At 44.1% G+C, this 19272-nt stretch overlaps 1 protein-coding gene across 1 annotated transcript in view; it reads right to left on the bottom strand.

Annotated features, from left to right (window-relative positions):
- The window catches only part of LOC126236435 (nuclear pore complex protein Nup85), a 149847-nt gene that overhangs the window by 42980 nt on the left and 87595 nt on the right, over positions 1 to 19272 (bottom strand). Inside the window, exons 9-10 of the mRNA XM_049945738.1 lie at positions 8614 to 8831; positions 5143 to 5361 (exon numbers count right to left, since the gene is read on the bottom strand). Of these exons, the coding sequence (XP_049801695.1) occupies positions 5143 to 5361; positions 8614 to 8831 (437 nt within the window). The remainder of the gene's footprint in view (positions 1 to 5142; positions 5362 to 8613; positions 8832 to 19272) is intronic.

Genomic DNA, 19272 nt, shown 5'->3' with positions numbered 1-19272 from the left:
TCAGCTGGACCATCTCCTCAGTCGGGTATAGGTTCTGCAGTGATTGTAAGGCACTAAGAGAATCGGAGCAGAGAAGAAATCGATCGCCCCGAACACGATTCATCTGCTCCAGTGCCTTCAGGATCGCGTGGAGCTCCGCTGCGAAAACGGTATATTCAGCAGGGAGGCGAATCCGGGTAACATTATCAGGGAACACCACAGAACAGCCAAGGAAATTCTCCTGTTTGGAGCCATCAGTGTAAACGACAGTGAAACCGTGATGCACATCTAAAATGCTAAAAAACAGTGACTGGAATGTAAAATCTTCTTAAAACGAGTCAAATCTAAAATAAGTTTGGGTCTCCGGAGGAGCCAAGGTGGAGATCTGCTCCAACCGCGACGTAAAACACGAAGACCAGCCATAGACATTGCAGCGAGGCAATCCTGTGCGCGAATCCCATAGGGCCGCGTCGCACGTTGCCGGTTATGAAATAACCGTGCCAGAGGAGGCTGAGCAACGGTATGGTATGCAGGGGTGTATGGTGTGGACAAAGTTTTATACGCCTGGCGGACCGTAAGTAGCCGTCGCCGCATATGAAGTGGCGGTTCACCAGCCTCTGCACAGAGGCTTGGTATGGGGCTAGTTCGGAATGCCCCAGTGGCCAACCGAAGCCCTTCATGGTGCACCACGTCCAACATCTTTAAGTAAGAAGGCCTCGCGGACCCATACACCGTGCACCCATAATCGAGCCGAGATCGCACAAACGCCCTGTAAAACTGGAGCAGACAAGTCCTGTCAGCTCCCCATGTACTGTGGCTAAGACATTTTAAAATACTTAAAGCCTGAAGCGACCGCCGTTTCAGGTCTTTAAGATGAGGTAACCACGTGAGCCTCGAGTCAAAAATGAGCCCCAGAAATCTCACCGTGTCTTTAAAAGACAGAATAGTGTCCCTCAAGCGCAACTCAGGAAAGGTGAAAATCGAACGAGAACGGTTAAAAAGAACACATACAGACTTCTCGGTGGAAAACTTAAATCCACTCTTCAGCGCCCAGTCATCCAAACGCCTAATCGTAAGTTGCAACTGACGAGTTGTCGTTGCAAGGCTTGAAGAAGAGCAGAACAAAGAGAAATCATCCACAAACAAAGAACACTGGACAGGACTTTTCACTATCGACGTAATGCTATTAATAGCGATGGCAAAGAGAGTCACACTTAAAACGCTACCCTGAGGGACACCATTCTCCTGCTCAAAGCGATCAGACAGGACATCACCAATTCGGTATCTAAAATATCGTGGCGAGAGGAAAGACTGAATAAAAAGAGGAAGACAACCACGAAAACCCCATTCGTGAAGCTGCTCCAGGATGAGACGCCTCCAAGTGGTATCGTAGGCCTTCTCGATGTCGAAAAATACACCTATAAGGTGATGACGGCGTAGGAAAGCTTGTTGTATAGCCGCCTCCAGGAGGGCAAGGTTATCGAAGGTGGAACGAAACCTCCTGAACCCACACTGAAAGCGACTAAGGAGTTGCCGGGATTCTAACATCCAGACAAGGCGGCGGTTGACCATCCGCTCCAAGGTCTTCCCTATGCAACTAGTGAGGGCAATACTACGGTAGCTACTTGGGCACGTGCGGTCTTTCCCAGGTTTTAAAAAAGGGATTAAAACTGCCTCACGCCACGCGTCAGGAAAGTGACCCGACGCCCAAATGTCATTAAAAAGTGCGAGGAGTAGTTCTCTGTTGCGCATTGTGAGGTGCCATAGCATACCGTAATGGATTCTGTCGTGACCAGGGGATGTGTCACGAGCTCCAGACAATGCAGAATCCAGCTCCCACATAGAAAAAGGGCAGTTGTAAACTTCATGAGAGGTGGACTGGAATTTCAGACTACACCTCTCAGCAACCGCTCTATGGCGCTGGAAACCTGGATCCTGATTGGTTGTGGCAGTAACTGTCGCAAAATATGCTGCCATAGTCTGGGCAATGTCTCGTGGATCTGTGTGGAGAGTGCCGTTATTCATCACAACAGCTATGGGGCACCTCCCTCCTCTGCCAGAAATTCTCCTGATGGTCTCCCACACAATGGAACTTTTGGTGGAACGATTAACGGTGTTCAGGAACTTTTGCCACGACCTCTTCTTGCTCTCACGAATAATGTGGCGACATCTTGCCCTCTCCACCCGAAAGGCTGCAAGATTCTCAGCAGTCGGCCGACACTTGAACCGATGCAGAGCCGCACGCCTGGTCCTGATTGTAGAGCGGCATTCGTCACTCCACCAAGGCACAGGTGGCCTTTTCCGGTGGCCTGTGGACTGTGGAATGGATGCTGCAGCGGCGTGGTGGACCGTTTTGGTAATATGATCCACCCACACCTCAACATTCGCACAGTGTTCGAATTGGGCCAACTGGCTATAAAGTGTCCAGTCAGCTCCACTGAGCACCCATCGTGGTGGTCTCCTTTCGGGCCCCACGCCATCTGGCAGGTGAATCCAGATTGGGAAATGATCACTGCCGTACAAGTCAGCGACCACTTCCCAGTGAGCACTAGCGGCAAGAGCTGGAGAGCAAAGCGAGAGATCTATGGCAGAGAACGACCCAGTCGCCGTGCAGAAATGAGTACTCTGTCCTCCATTGAGCAAGTAGGCACAGGATGACAGGAGAAGCCTCTCAATTGCTCTACCCCTGGGGTAGGTAATTGCAGAGCCCCAAAGCACATTGTGGGCATTAAAATCACCACAAATAATGAATGGCTGGGGGAGCTGTGTAAGGAGGTCGGTGAGGGCCGCTCCATCAAGAGCATCATGTGGGGGCAAGTAAAGTCAATGGATGACGCACGTGCACGGACACAGCGACGGCCTGTAGAGTCGTCGTAAGTGAGAGAGGCGAGGAATGGTAGTCCGTCCTGACGAAAATACCTACGCCTCCTCTAGCTCTCTCTCCTCTCAGGTCGTCCTTTTTGTGGAGTGTATAGCCTCGTATCTCAGGGGAGTATGATGGATGGAAATACGTCTCCTGGAGACAGACACAGTGGTCTACCCTGAGAAAGTAGACGAAGTTCCTCCACATGCGTCCTGAACCCTTGCAAGTTCCACTGGAGTATGGGAGCAATCTATGTTGGGGGTAGCAGCTTCATCCTGTCTCTCCGACGGGGTGGGGAGACCGCAGCAGGTGGAGGGGCAGGCGTGGGACGAGATGATTGCCCCACACATACATCGTACTCCATCAACTCTGGGGAAGAGTCAGATGAAGCCTCGCGTAAAACAACATCCGCATGGTCAGATGGTTTACCACGGGATTTGACCCGCTGTTGCTGCTGCACAGTAGCTTTCTGTGGCTTGGTGGACTTTGGGGGAGCGGATGTGGGAGTGGTAATTGGCGCACTGGGCTTGGGGACAACCTCAGCTGTTGGAGGCGCGAGGGGCTGGACCAAGACCGCCACTGTACCTTTGTCTGCCGTGCGAGGAGGGGCTACTGGCTCTGGAACACTGGCTGCGTTGCAAGTGCACTGACAGCTACAGGTGTTAGTGCCAACACTCACCACCGCAGTTTGCGTTGAGGCATCGACTTTTGGAGTAGGCTTCTGTACCAGGGATGCAAAAGATGTAGCAAATGTGGGAGGTTGCATCGACTTATAAATCTTCTTGGCCTCACCATAGGGGATACGCTTGGTTGTTTTTATTTCCTGGACCTTGCATTCCTCTAAAAATATGCGGCAGTCCCTACTCCAAACAGGGTGGTTCCCAGAGCAATTAATACATCTAGCCGGAGACGAGCAACCAACTCCTTCATGAGCAGCCTGACCACAGTTTCCACAAGTCGCTTCGCCTTTACAGCCTATGGTGGTATACCCAAAACGCTGGCATTTGAAACAGCGCATTGGGGCTGGGAAATAAGACCTCACACTAAGGCGAAGGAAGCCAGCTTGAACATGTTCAGGAAGTTTTGTGCTACTGAAGGTCAGAATAAAGGAGTCGGATTTGACAAGAGTGCCATCAACCCTCTTCATGATGTGTTGGACATCAACGATACCTTCCGGAGCCCACTCACGTTGCAGTTCTTCCTGGGGAATATCAGCTAGATCCCGGCATGTCACAACACCTTTGCTATAGTTCAAGGTGCTGTGCAGTTCAGTGTCTATGGCATACTCTCCAAGGCATTTAGCAGATTGGAGGTTAGTTGCTTGCTGAGAAGTGGAAGTTTCCACTAGCAAGGTCCCATTACGTAAGCGCTTCACCGATTTTAAGGAGCCACAGATTCCCTCCAATCCCTTTTGAATATAGAAGGGCGAAACCTTCTCGAAACTACCCTCCTTCCGTTTCACAATGAGAAACACATTCGGATTACCAGAATGCATTCTGTTACCTAAGACTGGACTTTTCAAAGAAGCGCCGGAGTCAGGGGGACTGACTGCACGGGCCCTCTTAAGAGACTGGGTGTTAGAACCTTCCAGCGGCCCACCCTTTCCGCTGGGAGGAAGGAAAGAGGATTTCGAAGGATCCATCTCGGTCCCACGAGCAGCTAGGGAACTAGAAGTCCACCTAGACAGAGCCCCGCGTGCCTAGGTAAGCCTTATACAACTGAGGTGCGGCAGGTTCCCCAGAGGTTGCCCGCTATCGACTGTTCCACCTCAACAGCCATGCATCTCATCGGCGCGCAGCACACCTTGAGATTGAGGGGTTTGTTATAGAGGTTTATTCCATCCTCGCGATCCGGGCGGTCAAGCCAAGATCCCCATTCCCTGAGACACACAACGTTCCACCGCCGCGCCGCACGGTGGTCGTTGAAGTATGCCCAGAGGTTACAGTGACAGGGGACTGGCGGCGCTTACCAGTCCCCAGCTCAGGACCCCGGGGTCGCCAAGCCCGTACCCAGCAAATGAATGCTGAGCCCCTGGGGGCCCCTGCTGATTAAACTGATTAACAAATGGTGCTTGAGGGCAAATTGGTTCACGTAACAGAAATACTGCTGTTTGTAATATGTGTTCATATATACCCGTATTTGCAGTTTTCTTTGAAGGTCCATGAGACGTTACTGTTGGGTGACACTTTACAGTCAACTAGAATAAAAATTATTTGCTGGTGATTTGACTGTTACTTCAACAACCAATTACTGAGTAAGCAACTGAATTTTATGTTATATAATACACACACTTTACTGACCAAGGAATGTTAGACGGTCACTTAGTAGCATGCTTGATCCCAGATTTTCAAGTATGTCAATAGATGAAAATGATCCCTTTGCACAATATTCTTGTAGGTACTGATCAGCAAGATATGATGCCATTTTAGAATCTTGTGACCGCAGAGCCCATGTCAATGCTGCTCCCCATCTTCCCAATCTTAACCACCGACGCACCATCACTCTGCTAACAGATGACACTGAAAAAAAAAAAAAAAAAAAGTGTTTGAATCTGTTATACTCTTTACACTCTGTAGTTATTATACAAATTATTTCTGTGGAGTTTTGAGAAGGAAAATACTCACAAATATTATCCAGCAGGCAATATATTAGAATGGGAAAAAATGTGTTCCTAACCACATGATACTTATTAACCATTTAAGCATATAATTCATAAAACATTAATAAGCCATTTTATTTATTATAAAAGCCTTTAATTTGGATAGTCTTACATAAATGTGACACAATTAACAAATAGGTATATCAGTTCCTACTTTTTAACACAAAGATCCAAAATGGAAGAGTTGCTTTAATTTTTTGGCGATTTTTTTTTTTCAATATTGTTTTCCAGTTCATATACACAATGACACAATGGAAAGCTTTCACATATACGTCACAAATATATTTTCCTATTGTCTTCACTTCTGCGTTTACATCTGCAATAGGAAGAATCTCACCATCATCCTCAGCAGCACTTCTTGCACTGTTACAGTTTTCCTGGGTATGAATGTCAATCACATCTTCAAAGATGTGCTTTCAATAGTGACAACGTTGTCACCAATAATTGGCACTGGAGTATGCTGGCAATTATTTTACTTTTTTAAAACACTGTATTTTTATTTGCCAAACACAAACTATTTAATTTTTCAAAGCTATAAGCATATACGTCTAGCACTACTGTAAAGTGCACTTTGCCATTTCCCCCATGACAATTTTTGCCTTTAAAGGCAAGTGTTTTGTACATAAGTATGCTGAACCAAGAGACTAGCTTCATTTATGCTGAAAATGTTCTTCGATTTATATTAATGTAGAAGGTCTTGTCATCTACCCTCTCTGGCATTCACCAATGGTTTTCATGCCTACATTACCTTCTTCACGACATACAATTTTGTACATCACAATATACTACTTCTTCAATCTTTTGATCCATCCGTCAGATGCAAAGTATTCCTCAATACCAAGCATATTTGCCAACTGCAGTGCCTTTTCATATATCATCATGACATTAATGGGGGTGTTGGACACTTGCTGTCTAAAACCAGTTTTTTGCAATTTTTCCTAGCACTGCATGTTTTGAATTTGGTCCACTGTTATTTGGGTTTTCCAAAATACAGTCTGTTTTTGATGGTGTTCAGCATAGACACGTTTCCTTAAAATCTGTGTTAAAGCAATGCATGTTCCTCTATGAACTTAATGACTTGAGAATTTTACATCCTCTTCCATTGAAAAGATGTTCTCTCTCTTATTGTGATATTTTCCATCTTTAAATGGGGACAGAAACCACCAAACTTCTACTAGAAAGAAAAAGCTAACAACATAAAACACTTCAATCTCTAAAGCAATGCTAGATGAACGTTACAATGAACACACAACAAATGGTGGTTGACAGGAGTAGGTGTCAACTGAAATCTACTTGCCTTGATCTGTAGCTACATCCATTGTAGTCAATCTTCAAATCTTCACCAGCAGATGACACTGTGTTCAGTTCCCCCCCCCCCCCCCCCCCCTCTCAAACCTACACAATATACTCATCCATCCTTACACAACCCCTGCTCCCAACCCCCTTACCTCATGGCTCATACCCTGTAATAGACCTAGATGCAAGACCTGTCCCATACATCCTCCTACCACCACCTACTCCAGTCCGGTCACGAAAATCACCTATCCCATCAAAGGCAGGGCTACCTGTGAAACCAGTCATGTGATTTACAAGCTAAGCTGTAACCACTGAGCTGCATTCTACGTAGACATGACAACCAACAAGCTGTCTCTCTGCATGAATGGCCACTGACAAACTGTGGCCAAGAAACAAGTGGACCACCCTGCCAAACATGACATCACTCATCTCAATAACTGCTTCACAGCCTATGCCATATGGATCCTTCCCAACAACATCAGCTTTTCTGATTTGTGCAGATGGGAACTTTCCCTGCAATACATCCTATGTTCCCATAACCCTCCTAGCCTCAACCTTCGTTAGTCACTGTCCTCACCCATATAACCCCCTCCTGTTCCCATTCCAGCACTAGACAGCCGTCATTTCACCGCCACACCCAGTTGGTTGGTTGGTTTTGGGGAAGGAGACCAGACAGCGTGGTCATCGGTCTCATCGGATTAGGGAAGGATTGGGAAGGAAGTCGGCCGTGCCCTTTCAGAGGAACCATCCCGGCATTTGCCTGGAGTGATTTAGGGAAATCACGGAAAACCTAAATCAGGATGGCCGGACGCGGGATTGAACCGTCGTCCTCCCGAATGCGAGTCCAGTGTCTAACCACTGCGCCAGCCACACCCAGTCTTTTAATTTCTTTTTATTTCTCTCCTTTCTGCTACTTACCCCTTCCCCCCTCCGCACCTTCTCTTCTGCCCTCCATCTAAAGTACAACACCTCACTGTCCACCACTCCCACCATACTATCCCTCCCCCTCTCCGCACCAGCCTCCTCCTTACCCCCACCCAGTCGCCACTCCCATCATGCGCTGGTGCTGTTGCTCACAGTGTAGTTTCAGCTCTCTGAGACTGCAGACATACGTGTGTGTGTGTGTGTGTGTGTGTGTGTGTGTGTGTGTGTGTGTGTGTGTGTGCGCGCGCGCGCGCGCGCACTCCTGACAAACGTCTTAATGGCCGAAAGCTTTAATTGTGTGAATCTTTTTACTGTGCCTATCACGACTCAGCATCTCTGCTATATGGTGAGTAGCAACTTTCCTTCTCCAATTGAAAAGTACCTTTGATTCACTGTTTAAATTTTCAAAGAACAGAGCTATTAATGAATGCTGACATGCGCCAATACTTTTTTTGTTGCCACACACTGTATGCAATTGTGCACAGTGAAACCTATTAATGGTAAAAGCTGGCTGGATAACTAGACCTGACATGAAAAATATTTTTGACTGGTAACAGTACACAGATGCTCAATTTTTTCAAATTTAAAATGGTAAAATAAAAGTGTGAAATTTAAGTGATGAACCCAGTTATGAATCTAGTGATATGGAAAGTAGTATTGTAGTACATCTAGGATTTTGTAAGGGTATGTGTCTCAGAGGACAGTAAAACATTCACTACAGTTTAATTTGGCACAGATCTTAAGTTTAATGGAGGATCAAAGAACTTGATGTGAATCACTTGGTCAAATTAGTTGAAATAGTGAGGATGTAGAAACACAAAATAATCCAGTGAGATAACTACAATAACCAATTCTGCACATTTTTTCAGATTTTCTAATATGGAATACAAACCTATTTCAAAGAGCCCTCGATTCCTTGCAACCTGGACAACAAGAAGAGCTTTGGATTCATTGGAAATTGGAACATGTGACAGCAAAAGTTCCAGGTAGTGACGTCCATATGTTTTACAGTGGTCTAAGTAACTAACCCCAACCTGCCACAGTGACTGATGGCTCATTAATAATGCACCATACTCCAGCAGTAGCTGTTCGTGTAGGTCGCTTGGTATTCTGTGGACACACAATATGTAAGAATGACATAAGAGCATGAGCAATACCTTTACATAATATAATATAATCCATAGCAACACTTTAAACAATACCCTTCAGTTTTTTTTATAATTTGGATTGGGAGACTTGAGGTCTTAGGAGTTTGGTATGAATCTTTGCAGTCACACATCAAAATGCACGATCAAAATTTTAGCTCAAGCCTTGTGCATTCCAGGACAACCTCTGCTGCTATGCCATCTTACACAATCTCAGGTATAACAATATTTATTCACTATACATATGGCAAATTCTCACTATTGTTCTAAATTAACATTATGAATTAACTCAGAATTCTCAGCAAGCACCAACTGAAGAACGAAAATTCAAGACATACTTTTAACTGTCCTCACAAACTTCATTCTTTCAGAATAATAAATGTGTGTATTTTACTCATATCTTTTGAGGTCATCATCATCAGCCAATTCAATCATTAAATGATGTGGCCTCTTCGAGTCGTGGATTCAGGTAGGCTTTCAGCAGTCTTCTCCAAGTGGGATGGTCTTTGGCAGTTCTCTGCCAGGTGATACCAGCGATCTTCTTGATGTCTTTGTCCCATCTGTCTGGTGGTCTTCCTCTAGGCCTCCGGTGCTCTCTCGGACTCCACTCCAGTACTAGCTTCATCCATCTGTTGTCTTTTCTTCTTGCGATGTGGCCAGCCCACTGCCATTTCAATGAACCTACTGCCTCTAAGATGTCATTAACCTTCGTCACAGACCGGGTGTCATCTGCCCTTTTCCTGTCCTTTCTTGTATAGCCCAGCATTGATCTCTCCATGGCTCTCTGTGCTGTCCTAAGTTTCCCTTTTGTAAATGAGTTCAGTGTCCATGTCTCGCAGCCATACGTCATCACAGGAAGAATGCATTGATCAAATACTGCTTTCTTCAAATTTACTGGCATTTTTGATCGGAATACTTTTGAATTCTTCCCAAATGCTTGCCAGCCAAGCTTGATGCGTCGATAGATTTCTGGCCTTATGTCTCCCTTCATATTTATAATCTGGCCAAGGTAGACATATTCACTGACCTCTTCTAGTAGACAGTCCTTGACTTTCACATCTCCAGCTGGGACCCATTTGTTGGACATTACTTTTGACATTTTGATGTACACTAATAAAATTTAAATAGGCTCATATTTTAGACTTAGCATCATTAGTTGATGCAAAATGCTTAGTTACTACAGAGAAAGTTAAATGTTCTAGTGTTAAGCTTAACTAAGTACAGAATTAATGTTTTTGTTCATGGACATCTAACTAGGGGATCTTGTGGCATGGCCCGGAATAGTTCCTCCAATTTTCTTCATACTTATATGTTTTGAAGGTCAGTGCCTGGACATCAATTTCCTAAAGCAGTATGATACAATTCTCAAGAAACCATTTGAAGATTAGAAGAGTCCGAAGTGCTGGTAAGTACGTTTTTAATCTGTTGACAGATTTATTAGGAGCTCAGTAGGAAGTGTACTCAGATTGAGTGCACAAAGTCACTGGTCTGAATTTCACTAATAGATTATTTTATACTGATTTTTGGATTCTATATGTATTGAAAAATGGAAATATTAATTTACAAGCATGGCATCAGTTTAATAAAATAAATCCTTTAATTATTAATTTGCATGAAAATGTGAGAGTTCACAAAAAATTTGACACTTCAAATAGAAAAATCAAATACTTTTTTCATTCAACCTAATTAAAAAAGAAAGGCTTTACTCATATCGATACCGAATTTTAATTTATTTTCACATAACCAATAATTTAATATAAGATTTTATTTTTATTACAATATTATGATTCAACATTTGTTAACTAACATTTTCATTTGTGAATAAAACTCCAACTTAAAAAGGTATACTACTAAACAAGACTCGAACTAGTTATTGCGATTCCAGTACATCACATGCTTAGCTAAAGAAATTCATTAATTAATCACAAATGTTTTGTACTCAATAATGGTCAGAAATCTTATCTTCAAAGGATAACAGTTAAATATGTAAGTAGGAAGGAGTCGGAAATCAGATGCTTACTCTTTAAACTGCAGAAGGAAAGATAGTAACATCAAGGGCTGGAAAACATGCAAACCGGCAGCATATTCTCTTATTATTAATTGTTTGTACAAACAAGCACCTAAAATTATCTTTTAATTTTCTTTAGAAATTGTGGCACTGTCCACCATTGCCTAATGGGGCTTCTTGAATTTCTGTCATGAGCAAGAATCAGTATTATGTGAGAAGTTTTAGGTGCAGTTCCTACTGATGTGATGCAGTATGTGATACAACACACTGCAATTAATGTTGTGCGACACAATACTTATCTGTGTGACACTTGTTTTCCCACTAGGGCAGGCAACAAGACAGCATGAATCATGTTTCTGCCTCAGTTGCAATCATGAACTCTTCTGAAGATGAAATTATTGTGGCTTACCATTTTAAGCTCAGAAAAAAGAAGAAGAAAAGGAAGTACTGGGTGCAGATTACAACACTTTAAATTTCAAACAGTTTTGCTATGATTTTTGGTGAGCTCTCAACATGAACACAAATTTCATTAACTTAGCGAATGAGTCCACACAGTTCCCGCTTTTTGGAGCAACTAGTATCTGCTACTCTATCAAAGCAGGACACACAACGAAGCAAGACAAGTTTTGAACTTGCTATTTCTCCTGCTGAGAAGCTACTCATTACAGTAAGGTAAGTTGGTCCAAGTGCTTCAGTGATGTTAAGAACACCACTTTGAAAGCTTTATTTTTAGGAAGACCTCCTAGTGTGATGCTTTATATAACATAGAAAATTGCTACTCACCATATGGCAGTGATGCTAAGTCGCAGATAGGCACAACAAAAGGACTGCCACAAATAAGCTTTCACCCAACAAGGCGTGTGTGTGTGTGTGTGTGTGTGTGTGTGTGTGTGTGTGTGTGTGTGGGCGCACGCGCGCGCACACACGCGTGTAATAGTAGTAGTAGTAGTAGTAGCAGCAGCAGCAGCAGCAGTAGTCTACTTTTGACAAAGGCCTTGTTGGCCAAAAGCTTATTTGTGATAGCCTTTTTGTGGCGTCTATATGTGAATCAGCATTTCCACTATATGGTGAGTAGCAACTTCCCTTTTCATAATACTGTTGTATTCCATCCTCGATTTTCCATTGATTTTACTTCATGTGGTACATATATAAATAATGGTTACAATTTAATAAAACTAGGATAGTATTTCTACAACTATTCAGTTTTGGAAAGAGGTATATGATTCAGTTAGAAGAAATGTTGCGAGATTTGAAGTGAGATCAGTCACCATCGATGATGTAGCAGAGTATGGTAAACTCTGCACAGGAGCCAGTCTTCCCAGATTGAAAGCAAATGTGCAAGTGGACATTTCAACTTGTATCAGCAGCTTACAAACATGAAAAAAAAAAGAGGTAGCTTCACATAACAAGCAGCAATAGCTTCACATGTGACTTGTCACTGCCACTGCCAAACATCTTTAACAACTTCCAATGTATATCACCTATTTACTCGCGACTGGAAGGAGGTATGGCTATCCTTCCTGTGTTAAAAACAGTTTCGATATGTTAGCTACATTTCGTATGCAGCAATCTATAACTGAAAAAGCATAAACTGGTCAGCAACTACATTTTTCACTGAAAACTTTTCAAAATATGTACAGTGGTTTTTTTCTTAACTTGAAAGTATCACTGTAACTATGGGTAAATTGCAAAAAAGAGAACCAGTTCACTGTTAAGCTATGAGGCACAGTCAATAAAACTTAATCGGAATAAATTTAGTGTGAAATTTATCCGAATATTATGATGATAAATCCTAATGGAGTGTATTTAGATATAAATGTGTTAGTGAAACATGGAGAGAAGCATATAATTTTATTCAAAGACACAGACAGGAATGACAAATAAATGGTAAAAATATTGTCACTGAACTGAAGAAAGAAAGAAAGAAACAAAATTAAATAAACAGGGGAGGTGTCAAGCACAGGAAATGAGGAAAGACTTGTTGGTCTTAGGATTCCAGGTGAGGGCACCCAGTCATAAGAACCTGCACATGCACAAATACAAACAGCAATCAAATAAAAGTAAGAGCAAATGTTCAACTCATATGAAACATACTGAGGAGCATTTAGTGAAGTGGTAGGGGGGTAAATACTTATGTAATAGCAGATACCTGCTCACATTCAGAAAATGGAACAGCAAGTTCAGAGTTTGTAGCAGTTGCACTTTATCTGAAATTTCTGGGCCCCATTATGTAACAAAGCAATAATTCAAGCTAGTAACTGAGGTTGGAAAATAGGTAGTTCAAAACTCAGGTACACTAAACTGAAAAAGAATGGTCTGCTGTGCGATTCAAAGACATCTAACAGTGTTCTGGTATGCTATTACATCTCAGCAATGAAAATTTTGGTCACAACAGATAATTTATTGCACTCAAACATGGCAAAAAAGACATGACGCTACAGCCAAATTCAGCCAATAATTTTATTGTATTTTTGTTGGGATAAGGTGGTAAATGTATAGTATGAAGCACAGGAAATTAATTTTGTAAACTACAAACAGTAATTTCTACATTAAAGTTTTTCTTTTGGTAGCACCTGGAACTTTGCCTCTTGGTCAGCCATTGTATCAACTTCTTATCTAACAGTTTTCTCAATGGAAGTTCCCAAAGTTGCACAAGAATCTATACTTCTGTCACATTTCATCAACGTTTGATACTAGAACTGTTGAGGGGGAAGAAGAAGATAAATAATCAATCAGCTACACATTGTAAATATACTGCCAGTTTTAGAGCTGTATAGTTAAGTATTGATTTATTATTAGATATCCTGTACATAACAAGTTAGCAGCCTGCTTATCCCCTTTAGAGCAAGAAATGAACGGAAAACTATACATGTACATGCTTGGCAATAACCATTTTGCTAACAGCGGTAACTGCATGTAAGTGACACAATAAAAGGAGTCTGATTTGTCTGTCATTTGATTTCATCACGTATCAGATTTGTCAGGAACACTTCATGTCGACTTCACTGTTTTTTCATTTCTGCAAATGCCAGCAAACTAGCACTCATAGTGTCAAAACTGTACTGTGAACTTAAACGTTGCAGTTTCTGTTGGTAGCGTCGAGTGCTGATTATGTTAGTATTTCTCTAACACGTCCCTGCCCAGTGCAAAGACCAATCTTGTCATTTAGATTTTTGTTCATCAGTTTCAGCACATTTTTGGAAGAATGCTGATGTGAAGAAGTAGCATCCTAGTTATGTTAAAAATTGCTTTTTAAGGCAACGGGTGTGCAATTTTATCACATCAGAAATATTGTTATTCCATTCACATTGCCACTGCTCCCAGACTACGAGCAACAGCGCATGATGGGAAAGGAAACCGGGTGGGGGTAAGGAGGTGGCTAGTGGCTGGGAGGGGGAGGGATAGCAGGGTAGGGTTGGAGGATGGTAAAGTGCTGCTAGTGGGAGTGCGCAGGGATGAGGAGGAGACAGGGTAGGGCAGCTGGTACGGTCGGAATGTTAGACAGAGGGCGGGGCAAAGAGAGGGGAGTGGGGTAGGGAAAAGGAGATAAGTGAAACAATGGGTTGCTTTGTTGGACTAGATGGCTGTGTAGTGTGGGAATGGGAACACAGAAGGGACTCTTGACTAATGAAGGTTGATGCCAGGATGGTTACAGGAATATAGGGTGTATTGCAGGGAGAGTTCCCACCTGCACAGTTCAGAAAAGCTGGTGTTGGTGGGAAGGATCCAGGTGGAACAGGCTGTGAAGTATTCACTGAAATGAAGTACGTCCTGCTGGGCAGCATGCTCGGCAACAGGGTGGTCCAATTGTTTCTTGGTCACAGATTGTTGATGGCCATTCATGCAGATAGACATTGGCTGTCACACCCATGTAGGATGCAGCACAGTGGTTGCAGCTTAGCCTGTAGCTCATATGACTGGTTTCACAGATAGCCCAGCCTTTGATGGGATAGGTGATGTTTGTGACTGAACTTGACTAGGTGGTGGTGGGAGGATGCATGGGAAAGGTCTTGCATCTATGTCTATTACAGAGATATGACCAATGAGGCAAGGGGTTGGGAGCAGGGTTTGTATAGGGATGTATGAGGATAATGTGTAGGCTCAGTAGGTAGTGGAATACCACCATGGATGTGTGGGAAGGATAGTGGGTAGGACATGCCTCAATTCAGTTCCTCCAGTTCTGGTTGGTACTGAGTCACAAGGGGAATGCTGTTCTGTGGCCAGAAATGGGACTTTGGGAGGTAATGGGTGACTGTAAAGATAAGGCCCAGATGATCCGTTTTTGAACATGGTTGGGAGGGTAATTAGGTTGGCAGGTGAGGTGCACTCAGCCCTTGTGAGGCAAACTGAGGAGCTACTTGATTGAGAAGTAGCGACCCTGTCTCGTGAAATGACATATGGCCTGGGGAGCAGTGTGCTGACCACATGCACCTCCATACCTGCATCCAATGACGCCTGTCAGGAGGATGACACAGTGGTCGGTTGGCACCACTGGGCCTTCATGGCCTGTTCAGGCAGAGTTTAGTTCAGTTTAGTTTTATAGGCCTCAGTGAGACCCTCGGTATATTTTGAGAGGGAAATTTTGTCACTGCAGATGTGACAGACATAGGTTGCTAGGCTGTATGAAAGAGACTTCCTGGTATGGAATGGGTAGCAGTTGTCTAAGCAGAGATATTGCTGGTGGTTGGTAGGTTTGATGTAAACAGAGGTACTGATGTAGCCACCTCAAAAAGCTCTCCACTCCACTGATTTCCTACTCCTGCCCTGGGCTACCATTGTCCACCACCTTTACAAAACCTCCAAACCTCAACCACATCTCCTCATAGCTGACAAACACTGTCTTGCAGTCCTATTACATTTACCCCACTCTCCAAAACTCCATCCATAATCACCACACAGAATTCAGAACCTAAACAGACCCGAAACACAGTCCTGAACCTTTCCTCCAAAAGCCTTGGCCCCACAGAAAACAGCCCTTTCCAAAGGCCTCACCTTTTGCCCCACTCCCAAATTCAGTCATGCAAGACTTGTTAAAGACCTTCTCTCCTTCTCCTGATCCCTACAGTGGAAACACTTTTTTGCCACCAACCCTACCAATCAGACAACCAGAGACCAATGTTCAACCCTGCCTAACCCATTTCACTCTTCCATCCAACTGTGATCCACCCTCACTGCTCCCAAATCACTCCGTTAACTCTCCACAATTTCTTAACCTCAAACCTTCTCTGACCATCATTCCCCAAATCCCTCAACATGCAAACTAACTTTATAACCACAGAAATAACTACAATTCCCCACCTAAAAACGGATACCAACCTTATGATACTACCTGCTGGCAAAGGCTCCACCACTGTTGTTTTTAACCATAAGAAATATCTATCAGAAGGACTCTGCCAGCTGTCATTTCATCCACCTACAAACCCTGCCACAGTGACCCCATTACAGAAATACAGCAGGATCTCCAGTCTCTTCTCAAATCTGTAGGCCCATCCCAGAACCTCTTCCCGGAATCCTCTCTTCCCTCACACCTACTACCCCCTGCACTCCTACCTTCTACATGCTTCCTGAAGTCCATAAACACAACCACCCAGAATGCCCCATTGTGGTCAGTTACTGTGCCCCCACTGAGAAAATCTCTGCTCTCTTCGAACAACACCTTCAGCCTATTACCCACAACCTACTCTCCTATATAAAAGATACCAACCATTTCTTCCACTGACACTCCACTGCTCCTCTTCTTTTACCATACAGTGTCCTGCTCACCACTATTGATTCCACCTCCCTTTACACTAACATCCCTAATGCCCATGGCCTTACCGCTAGTGAACACTACATTTCCGAATGCCTGACGGATTCCAAACCAACAAACTCTTTCCTAGTCGCCATGACCAACTGTATCGTCACCCACAATTGCTTCTCCTCTGAAGGCATTACCTACAAACAAATCCGATGTATGGCTATGGGTACCCACATAGCACCATCCTATGCCAACCTATTCACGGGCCATCTAGAGGAATCCTTCCTAAACACCCAGAAGCCCAAAACCCTCACACGGTTTTCATATTCATTGATGATATCTTCATGACCTGGATCTGGGGAGGACAACCTATCCACATTCCTCCTGAACCTGTCAGATTTATCCACCTTCAAACCCTGCCACAGTGACCCCATTACAAAAATCCAGCAGGATCTCCAGTCTCTTCTCAAATCTGTAGGCACATCCCAGAACACCTTCTCCCCCATTCGCTTTACCTGGGCCTACCAAACACAACAAGCCACCTTCCTCAATGTTTACCTCCACCTCAAAGATGGCTATATCAGTACCTCTGTTCACATCAAACCTTCCAACCACCAGCAGTACCTACACTTCGACAGTTGCCACCCGCTCAATGCCAAGAAGGCCTTCCACACAGCCTAGCCACCCATGGCAATTGCTCTGCAGTAATGAGCAGTCCCTATCAAAATATACCAAAGGTTCTCACTGAGGCATTTACAGATCTCCCATGCCTCATCTTTCCAGTCGCCCACCACCTCCCGAAGTCCCACTGCCTGGCCACAGAGGAGCACTCCCCTTGTGTATCAGTACCACTCACGAATGGAGCAACTGAATTACATTCTCCAGCAGGGTTTCGACTACCTCTAGCCGTGACCTGAAATGAGAAATGTCCTACCCACTATCCTTCCTACGCCACCCACCATGGGTATTCCATCACCCACTTAACCTACACAAAATCCTCATCCATTCCTACACAACCTCAGCTCCCAATCCCTTTGCATCATGGGTCATGTCCCTGCAAAAGACGTAGATGCAAGACCTGTTCCATACATCCTCCCACCACCACCACTGGCCCTATGTACTCCAGTATGGTTACAAATATCACCTATCAATCAAAGGCTGGGCTATCAGTGAAACCAGTCATGTGATCTACAACCACTTTGCTGCACTCCACATTGGCATCATGACCAACAAGCTGTCTGTCCACATGAATGGCCACTGACAAACTGTTGCCAAGAAACAACTGAACCACCCTGTTGCTGAGCACACCGCCCAACACGATGTTCTTCATTTCAATGACTGATTCATAGCCTATGCCACCTGGATCCTTCCCACAAACACCAGCTTTCTGAATTGTGCAGGTGTGACCTCTCCCTGCAATATATTCTACATTCCCACAATCCTCCTGGCCTCAATCTTTCCGTAGGCAGCAGGCTGATCTGGCAAACACAGCAAGCTTTGTGCACAAGGTGGAAATGTAGCCCCTTCACTGTTCCCATTTCTGAACTACACGGCCTTCTATTCCACTATTCCACCAATGGACCTAGTCTCTTTACTTCTCTCCTTTTCTGTTAGCCCCCTCCCCTCTCCTGCCCACCATCTAAACTCCTGACTGCACCAGCTGACCTACCCTCTCTGCCCGCCTCATCTCTGCACACTCCCACTAGCAACACTTTACCGTCCCCAACCCAACCCTACCCTACCATACTATCCCTCCCCCTCCCTGCTCTGGCCTCCTCCTTACCCCCACCTGACTGCCTCTCCTATCATGCACTGCTGCTGACAGTTTGGCTTCAGCTGCCAGAGAGTGTGGTCGGGTGTGTGTGTGTGTGTGTGTGTGTGTGTGTGTGTGTGTGTGGGGGGGGGGGGGGGGGGTTGCTATTTTTGACAGAAGCCTTGTAGTTCGAAAGCTCATTTTGTGACAGTCTCTGTTGTGCCTATCTGCGACTTGGCAACTCTGTTATTATCCTTTTCATAATACTGTTACGTTCCATCCTGGATTTTCCATAGTTTGAATAACTTACCTGACTTTAATACACATGTTCCTCTAATTCTTTTTAGCTGTGTACTTAGATTCATCCATTTTTGTTTGTTTGTTTTGTTTTGCATCTGTAACAACTACACTACGTATGATACAGTTCTATGTGCCAATATGGCAATATACATTGCACAACTACTGACATTCAACTCATCCTTTTGACATATGTTCCAATAGGACGTAACATGAAACATAATCTGCAATAGAAGTAGCCTCTTCCTGAGTGCAGTACACACCTAACATACTAAAAGGAATCAAATATGCTTGGCTAGCAACTGGAAGCCAAAAACTTTCCAGCAGTGTGTCACAGAATTGTCTGGACCTGCCCTCCACTTTTCTCCAAGCAAGAGGCTGTGATAAATACTGGCAACAATTCTTCGAATTATGGGCTACATTTCCACCTTGTGCACAAAGTTTGCTGTGTTTGCCAGATCAGCCTGCTGCCTACGGAAATTGAGGAGGACCTCTGAACTTGGATGGCATGTGTCCGTCATGACAAGACGAACTACAATTTTCTGTTGGCTGTGCTTGGTGCATTCTACATCAACTAGGATTGCCATCTACATTTATATTCCACAAGCTAC

This window comes from Schistocerca nitens, chromosome 2 (assembly GCF_023898315.1).
Source record: "Schistocerca nitens isolate TAMUIC-IGC-003100 chromosome 2, iqSchNite1.1, whole genome shotgun sequence".
Lineage (NCBI taxonomy): Eukaryota > Metazoa > Arthropoda > Insecta > Orthoptera > Acrididae > Schistocerca > Schistocerca nitens.
This window is presented reverse-complemented; position numbering and strand designations above follow the sequence as displayed.